The sequence below is a fragment of the Delphinapterus leucas genome, chromosome X (genome assembly GCF_059928025.1).
Source record: "Delphinapterus leucas isolate spDelLeu-1000000601 "Yukka" chromosome X, BTC_Dleu_Yukka2, whole genome shotgun sequence".
In the NCBI taxonomy this organism is placed as follows: Eukaryota; Metazoa; Chordata; class Mammalia; order Artiodactyla; family Monodontidae; genus Delphinapterus; species Delphinapterus leucas.
Genome location: NC_143150.1, coordinates 2,206,827 through 2,215,869, shown reverse-complemented (window position 1 = coordinate 2,215,869; position 9,043 = coordinate 2,206,827). Strand labels below are relative to the sequence as shown.

At 59.1% G+C, this 9,043-nt stretch overlaps 1 protein-coding gene across 1 annotated transcript; it reads right to left on the bottom strand.

Annotated features, from left to right (window-relative positions):
- Window positions 1–1,001: 1,001 nt before the first annotated feature.
- PDZD4 (PDZ domain containing 4) lies at window positions 1,002–6,962 on the bottom strand. Its single transcript, XM_089903975.1, has 7 exons — window positions 6,577–6,962; window positions 5,375–5,465; window positions 4,863–4,961; window positions 4,211–4,273; window positions 3,659–3,760; window positions 3,308–3,418; window positions 1,002–3,117 (listed from the first exon to the last, which is right to left on the bottom strand). Exons 1-7 carry the CDS (start codon window positions 6,897–6,899, stop codon window positions 1,567–1,569), a joined length of 2,340 nt encoding a protein of 779 aa, XP_089760101.1. The 5' UTR covers window positions 6,900–6,962; the 3' UTR covers window positions 1,002–1,566.
- Window positions 6,963–9,043: the final 2,081 nt, after the last annotated feature.

The following is a 9,043-nucleotide window of genomic DNA, read 5'->3' as shown; positions in this document are numbered from 1 at the left end:
TGGAACCTCTGGGAGTTCCCGCAGCCACCTGGTACTCATCTGGTCAAAAGACACTTCTTTGCATCTTCTGAGGGCTAGGCACTGTGGGGTCCCCAAACAGGGAAGGAAGCCTGTGCCTTCCAGAAACGCTAGGGCACTCCCTGAGCTGCAGGGCAGGGAGAGGGTGGAACCACTTCTCTACGACTCTGACCAGAGCAGGGGTGTTGGCCTCATGCACATGCCGGCTCCAGGCTCAGTCGCCAGTCCTGAGACAGGTCTCTGCCATCCTTCCTGCACCTGGGCACCACCCTTGTGACCGTGGCAGACCTCTGAAATGACTCTGGTGGCTCTGTCCCTCCTCCCAGAGTGCTGGAGGCTGACTTCAGAACACCTCGCTGTTGCTCAGCTTCCCCCTGACCCGCCCGGCCCCACGCCAGCCCCCGGTGCTGGAGAATGAAGGAGAATGAACACGAGGAGGCCAGGAGTCACCCTCGAAGGCAGCTTGCTTTATTCTCACGATGCCGGCAGGGGGCGGGGGTGAGCAGCCTGTCAGCCTTCCATCTGAGGCTCTCTTGAGCCGGGAAGGGCCCGCAGGCCAGCTCTCACTAATGCACAGGTTCCCGGGGGCTGCCTGGCCCACACTGGCAAAGTGGGGCGCAGGGCATCTTCTCCCCAGTCAGCCCACCTGGCAGGGCCCGCCTGTCACTAGCTCCGCGTGGGTCGTGTCACCGAGGTCTGCTGCTGCTCACACCTCTCAGGAGAGAAGCCGAGCTCCAGTAGGCGTCTGGCACAGCCCTGGGCTCTCTTCCTTCTTGGACGGACACTGACCCTTCAGTCCCCGCAGTCGCCGGGGAAGGAGGTGACCTCCAAGGTGAGCCTGGCAAGCCACATCGGAAGCTCCCAGTCGCCACACCTCAGAGCGGAGGCCATCTGCAAAGCTGCTTCCCATTCTTGCCTTCATTCCCCCACCTCCCCTCCCCCCATCCCCCTCCCTTGCTTCCCCCCACCCCCCTCCTTCCCAGCTATCGCTCGGGGATTCCACCTCTGTCAGGCTGCCTGAAGGAGCTGCCAGCCCTCAGAGCAGGTCCACAAAACAAACAAACCCAAAAAACAACAACTGGCAAGCACAGAAAAGGAAAAGAACCACAGAGATCAGGGTTGCCTTTGTCTACAAGTAACGGACATTCTCTTGTGCTTAGGACAGTCTTCTTTGCCTCTGCTTTTCAGCTGACTTCCCTGTCCCCAAGTGCCCGCACTGAGAGCGCTCTGGAGGGAAATGCGTGTGTCTGCATGCGTACATGTGTCTGGGCTCGTGTCTCACACACACACACGCCTACGGCTGAAGGGGGGGCCGATACGGGTCTGCCCCCAGGCCAGCTGTTGATGTGGTCTCTGTACTTGGGGAGAAGGAAGTCACCAATGGAGAGAAGCGTCCCTCGTCCTCCAGGGGCTTCTGTCTGGTAACAAAGTCGCACGCGCACACACAGACACACGCTAGATTCTAAGGGAGAGCAGAAGACGGGGTCCTGGCAGGCTCAGTGGACCTGGGCCAGGGCGGAGGACCCGTGCCCTGGAGCACAGCTGGGCTCAGACAGTGGTGACAGAGAGCAGAGGGTTGTAGACCCGCTTCCCGTCGGCTGAGCGCGTGCCGTGGGCCAGCATCTCCTGGATGGTGATCCAGTTGTCCAGGATCTTCTTGCTCCGCTTCTTCATGGTTTTGCGGTGGCTCAGGGCGATGATGTTGAGCTCAGCCTTGCTGTCGCCGCTCTGCTGCTCCCGCAGGCACTCTAGTCGGCTCTGCATCATGAACTCGCGCCGCTTCCGCTGCTCCCGGGCCCGGATCAGGTGCTGCTTCCGCTGCTCCTTGCTCCAGTAGCGGCCCATCTTCATCTCACTCACCGCGTCGTCGTCGGTGGTCATGCCGCTGCGCTCCTCCCGGATCTTCAGGGCCCGGGCTTTTAGGAGGCGGTCCCGCACCGGTCGCTTGGCCACATAGCGGGTCCCGTCGCTGCGCACCTTGACCTTCCACTCCATGCGGGGCGCATCGGTGGCCGCCGCCGCCACCCCACCCACCCGAGGGCCACTGGCCAAACTCAAGGGGCCGCGGCCCAGCTCTTCCAGACCGCGCGGCGGGGCCAGCTGCATGCAGCTGTGGTAGTGATCGCCCTCCTGGCCCTGGACGCGGTGGCGCCGCGACAGGTAAGGGCTGCCCTCGGGGCCCACGCGCTCCAGGGTCACCCCCGTCTTGGGGCCGCGGCGGACCCGCTCCCCCGAGTGCTGTCTCCGACCCACCTCGGGATCCCGGGAGAGGGATCGGAAGTTGGCGGGACCCCCCTGCGGAGGGGCAGCCTTGGGGTGGGCGGCAACAGGGGGTGCGGAGGGGGTCCGGTTCAGGTTGGAGTTGCCCCCGGCGGTTGCCCGCCTCAGGGGGCTCTCGGGCAGGGGTTCCGCCAGCAGCGGAGTGCTGCGGCAGCTCTCACCCGTGTTGTAGGCGCTGGTGCTGTCCTTGTCCGACTTCTCAGGCAGCTCGGAGATGTCAGACAGCTCGTGCTTCTTGGGCTCGCCGGCCCCCAGGTCGTAGAGGCTCTCCTCCTCCAGCAGCCAGGCCTTCATGCAGCGCTCCCGCAGCTGTTGCATCTTCTGCGCCCGCAGGATGTTGCGGCACTTGAACTCCAGGTGCCGCAGCTCCTCCTCCAGCACGGCCATCTCGTGGCCCACGCTCTCGTTGCGGTTGACATCCAGGGCACCGCTGCCGCCGGCGGCCCGGGGAAAGAGGAGGCCCAGGGGGTTGCCATTCTCCAGGTGGCACTTGATCTCCAGCAGCTCGCGGTAGCGCTCGTACTCCTCATCCGTGAGGCCCGGCACGTCGCCGCCACCCAGCCCTGCGCCCTCGGCCAGCAGGGAGTCCATGCTAAAGTGGAAGTCGCGGCTCTGCAGGGCGTCCCCTTGCAGGCCAAACTTGCGCAGGGGCCCGGGCGTGTTGGCGGTACTCAGGGGCTCGTCCCCCAGCAGGTCGTGCTCAGAGCTCTCCTCGTTGCGCGTGCTCTCATCCGTCCTGCCCACCCCGCTGTCCAGCTCCTGGCTGTTGCTCAAGCCTGGGCCCGCATCAGGGGCCCCTTTCTCCTCTTCGTTTCCAAGCTGGAGCTGGAAGATGAGCCCCGCTCAGTCTGGGACACACCAGTGGGGGCGCCGTGGGGGGAGGATGGAGATCGGAAGGGCTTTCGGGTCTGGTCCATCTCCCGCAGCCCCCCCAAGCCTCTATCTACTCCGTCTGCCGTCCTGCCCGCCCTCCCTGCCCTCCCCCCCACCGCCTTTCCTCCTTCCTCACCTGCTGGGCAGGGGGGGATTTCAGCTTCCGCGCCCGCAGGTCTCCCTCATTCTCAGAGCCAAAATCATCCAGGAAGTCATCCCGGTCACTGTCCTTCCACCGCTTCGCCAGCTGCAGAGACAGGCCCGTGCTGTCCCCACTGCCTTAAGGACCTCCGCAGACAATGTCCTTACTTGCGTCTAGGTCCCAGCCCACTCAGCCATCAGAGGCCACAAAGGGAAATGGGCCCCGAACACCCCCCCCACCCTCCATCAGTGCCAGGTTGTTGGCATGTTTGTGCCCTAGTCGGCAGCTTTCAAGACAGAAAGCCCCACGTCAGGGGACCCAGGACGCCCTGTTGGGCACACACACCTGGCTCTCAGGCCGGGCCACCAGCAGGGAGATGTTGGTATTCTCCTCCTGGCTCAGGATGGCCACTGCTTCTTCCCGGTTCTGGACGTCTACACCATTTATCTGTGGCAGGCCAAGGGACAATCAACGAGGACACCAGGGCTGGCTCTGGGGCAGGCTCCAGTTGAGCTACAGGGGTCCCCTCGCAGGGAGCTCCAAAGCGAGCACCCTGGGCCAGGACAGGCTCTCGAGCTCTGGCAGGATGGAGACAAGTGGAAGGTGCCGGGGGCGAAGACAGCCTGGCCCACACAAGAGCACACGTGCTTGAAGCGGCGAGGAGCAGGACGCACGCTCACGTCTGGGGCACGGAGGGACAGGCTGGTAAGGGGCCCGAGCAGAGACGCCAGCAGAGCCCACGGGCACATGGGAGCCACCGCGTGGTTGTGCAGGAGGGAGATGAGTTCTAGCCCTGGTTTCAGGCCCGGCGGGATGCCCGGCATCAGGCTGGGCTCTGAGCAGGAGAGAGCTAGAATTGGCTGAGGAGAGCTGGCGGGGCCTGCCTGCCCTGCTCACCTGGATGATGCGGTCTCCCTCGCGGATGCGGCCGTCTTTGGCTGCGATGCTGTTGGGATTCACCTGCAAGGCACGCGCATCATGGGGACTCGGCCCCCTCCCTAAGGTGCCCGTCTGGTAGGAAGGGGCAGCCTTGCCTCAGAGGCCCCAATGTGAACGGAGGGCTGATTTTTTGAGCATGGCAAAGTATGGGAAAGTACCCAGCACCTGCCAGATGGGTGGCGGAGAAGAACCCCTGTGATTACCAGCAGGGCTCCTGAAGGACGTGGTGGGAGAACACAGCCTGGCTGGACCACATCCTGCCTTACCCCGCAAGGCCCCACTGTTCCACTACGGGCACAGGTCTCCTGGGGAGGACTGCCCGGCTGGACACACGCCGAAGCCACTGGCTGCCTTCCTGCGACGCTAAGCTGCCTCCTTACGGGCAGCCTCAGAGCCCTGGGCAGCGTGGCAAGGCTGTGGAGATAGGGTGGCATGGGCGTCTTCATGTGCCACACCCTGCCTCAGCGCCTGCCTCCGTGCTGCCCTGGCCCCCTCATAGGTGCCGTACAGATGGGCACCCGAGTCCAGCTGTCATGTCCCAGCACACAGGAAGGCACGTGGAGCTCCACTGCCTTCTAGAAGATCCCAGCCGCCCGTCCCGCCTTCATACCTCTCCAACGTAGATGCCCAGGTCCTCCTCGTCATCCGTGCGGTAACAGACCATCAGGCCCAGCTTGTCCCGGTGGCTAGTTTTATACAGCTCCACCTCCTGCCGCAAGGGGGATGGACAAGCAGAGGGAGAAGCTGCAGGGACGGCAGCCTCGGCCCAGCCTAACCCCCCAGACCGCATCACCTGAGCTGAGTTTCCAAAGGTCTCTCTTACCATCCCAAATGGCACGTGTGTCCTGTGGTGTCCCTTACCAGGAAATGCCCAAGACACACACAAGACACACAGGACGCACAGCATACAGACATGCGTGGGACACAGACTCGCCAGCACACACTGACAGAGGGACCTCACCCGTGCCCTCCCCAACTCAGCCCAATTTGGCCCTTGAGCCCTTCAGCCATGCGTGGGAAAGGGCCGAGAAGCCCAGCCGCCTGGGGGTTCGGGAGCCAGGCCTGAGCTGGGCCACAGACAGATGCCCTGGGGCTGGCGCCCAAGGCTGGCCACCAGCTCACCTCATACTCCAGCTCTTCCATATGGTCTGCCTCCTGCGGGCTGCCCTCCATGAACTCCGCCGGGTCATAATACTCATGGCTGATGGGGGGGCTGCCCAGGAGAAGCGGGGCGTCAGGCCAGCCATCTGCTCCCCTCTCTCCCTAGCCCCGGCTCCCAGCTGGCGGGTCCCAGTGCGCTCGGCATGGAGCCCCGCTCGGGGTGCAACCTTGGGAGGCGGCGGCCCAGCTACCTCTTCTGTACCCCCTCCTTTTGAGCTACATGCATCTATGCAAAGACCAGGAATATTTCTTGAACAGGAGTGTGAGGGCATCTGCAGCGAGGACCCAGGCATGCCTAGCTCTCCCCGCCCCGCCCTGTCCCATCCCATCCCACCCCATCCTGTCCTGTCCGCTAGTTCAGACTCCTCTAACCACGCCAGCCAGCAGGGACCGACTTCTCCAAACTGCGGGTGCCCCTCCCACCTGGCACTGGCCCCACTCATGCAGTGCCCCCAGGAGTTATCCAGGCCCTGGAGGACTGCTGGGGAGCGGAGGAGGGCCGGGCGGCCCTCCTTGCCCCGAGGCTAAGCTTGGCTACTGCCAGCCCCAGGCCTACCTCTCTGTGGAGGAGGGGATCCCGGGATGACCTCCCTGCCGCCCGGGGTGAGGCTAGCGAAATGAGTCAGCGCTCACACAGTCATGAGCCACCAGGCCCGGATGAGAGGCCCTTCTTCCGAGTGAGCCAAAGAAAGAAGCCGAAGAGATGGAGGAAGTTCAGAGCAGGCAGAGAAATGGGACAGACAAGGATGCAAGAAGATTCAAGGGATGATGCTTGTGAGGCAGAAGACGATGGGGCGGCAGAGGAGGAGAAAGGACAGAGGAGGAGCTGAGGACCTCAACCTTCTGGCAGCAAAGTCCCGGGACGGTTCTCCCTTGGCCCTGGGGGTAGATACAGTGGGGAGCCTGCGTGTCAGGACCCCCAGGCCCATTCAGTAGCTGCTGTCCAGCCAGAGGCTAGAGGCCCGGAGATGCCTGAGCCCTGGGGTGAGACGGTCAGCTCTGGAGGCCAAGGAGCCTGCTTCCTGCCCGGGGGCAGCCAGTCAGGGTCTCCCTGCCACGCCCAGAGCTGCGACAGTGTGGCCTCTGGGTGGCACGGGGCAGCCACCCCAGGTGGCTTGCCCTCTCTGGAGGCAGGGCCCGGGGCCCTCCTGAGGGCGACTCACAGCTCAGACGGGACGTACGGCTCCAGGATGACCATGGGTGGGGTGGGTGGGCGCAGCTTGCCCAGCGCCATGATATGCTCGAAGGTGATGTCGGTCTGAGTGCCACTGTCCACCAGCTGCAGGTCGTGGGAGGAGCCATCGCCCCGGAGGCGGGGACTGCGTCTCAGCACCTGGATCACCAGGGGCTCCTTGGAGGCACGCAGGGCCTCCAGGGTCTGCTCCTGAGACAGCTTGGAGAGCTCCTTCCCGTTCACCTGCAGCAGAGACATGACATGTCCCCGTGAGGACCCGCTGAGGCCCTGCTTACCCCTGGGCGCCCTCATTCCCAGGTGAACCCCACTTCTCAGCCCTGCCCCCGCATGGTGCCACGCCCCGAGGGCCCTAGATCCCCTTCGGCCGTCCTCCTCCTTCAAGCAGCACTGAGGCCAGAGCTGGTGTGGGAAGATCACGGGGAGCCCCCTTAGCAATGACCGAGCATCTGCTGGGAACATCCAACATATCAAGGTGGGAGGGAGACCTTGACTCCCTTCTGCCGACAGGAGTCAGTCAACAAATGGGTTCAGGTGAGAGAGTCCGGAAGAGCAAGAAGCCTCAGAGGACAGGGTCTCTGTCCTCAAGGGAGCAACGACTCACCACAGAGAAAAGGCCAACACACACCGAGCCTAAGAGAGGTGCTGAGGAAATGGCCCTTACAAGACCACTGTTGTCCCAGTCTTCAATTCTCACAGTGCCACCCCCTCCCCGGGAGTCTCCGGAGAAGGGTTTCTTCACAGAGATGCCCAATGCAATTGCAAAATCATGTCTTCCAGGCTGCAAAGAACAGGCCAGCCCTGGATGTCGTTCCAGGAAGACAGGCTGTCAAAGGAAAGCACAAGGAGTCCTAGGGACCCCTGGCCAGCCAGTGGCTCCTCTGATTCATGGAACCCAAATAATCACCTTGCTGCTACTTGGTTATGTCCTTGTAGATAGTAGTTTCAGTTTTTATGTTCCCCTCTCTGTAATCTTCGCATGGTCAGAAAAGATTTTTTTAATCAGGTCTGTCTAATTATAAAAAAAAAGCAGTTTCGTTGTAGAACATTTGAAAAATACAGAAAACCATAAGGAAGAAAACAAAAATCGCCCACCATCTCAAGGGTGTAAAAGCTGTGAATGTGTTGGCATATTTCATTCCTGCTCTTTTTCCAATTTGTAACTGCAGGCGCCCCGAGGCCTGGAGCATGCCAGCCTGCGCGTGGACCGTCCGTTGTGTATTGGCTTGGTCCCTACTGTCCATCACTAGTGGTTTTCAATTTTATTATAAAGAAGGTTGCAGAGACACATTTTTTGTATGTTCTGTACATATTTTCTATGTATATCTTTGTGTAATCTATGGTTGTTATGTTAGAGAAATTTTCCAAAAGTGGAATTATGGGATCAAAGGGTATCAAGGAAACAGCTTGTCAACCAAGAAAGTATTAGTTATAAGAATGTGGTCAGCACAGCCCAAGAGGATCTGGACAGCTGGAGAGGCCGCAGTTATAAAGCGAAGAGGGAACGGAGCCCGCGGGGCCAAGTGCATGGGAGAAAAGGGCTGGCTGCTGACATGTATTTGGAGACGCGTGTGAAGGGTGGACTGGCAAAGCCTGGGCACCAAGGGAATATGAGGACTGGCCTTGAAGCCCTTAGCAGAGCCAAAACTGTCAGGAAATGCTTGAGGCAGCATTAAACACAGCCAGTATCGACCTTTCAATGGAACAAACTTACAACTAAATGAATTTTATTAAAAACAAAGGCAAAAAAATAAATAAATAAAATTAAAAAATAAAAACAAAGGCAAAAGCAAACATGCATGTTCCTTATATAAACACCAATATTTAACATTTAACTCAACCCTCACGATTCATTAAGAAAAGGAAATTCAATAAAGTCAGGCAGATGTGACTACAGGAAAAACTACCTCCAATGAATCTGGCTGCTTTCAGAACTTTGAATAAAAGAGAAGTCAGTTTTACTGAAACCATTTCCTCTAAGATCAAGAACAAGACAAAGTTGTCCACTCTCACCACTATTATTCAATATAGTTTCGGAAGTTTTAGCCACAGCAATCAGAGAAGAAAAAGAAATAAAAGGAATCCAAGTCGGAAAAGAAAAAGTAAAGCTGTCACTGTTTGCAGATGACATGATACTATACATAGAGAATCCTAAAGATGCTACCAGAAAACTACTAGAGCTAATCAATGAATTTGGTAAAGTAGCAGGATACAAAATTAATGCACAGAAATCTCTTGCATTCCTATACACTAGTGATGAAAAATCTGAAAGAGAAATTAAGGAAACACTTCAATTTCCCATTGCAACAAAAAGAATAAAATACCTAGGAATAAACCTACCTACAGAGACAAAATACCTGTACGCAGAAAAGTATAAGACACTGACGAAAGAAATTAAAGGTGATACAAACAGATGGAGAGATATACCATGTTCTTGG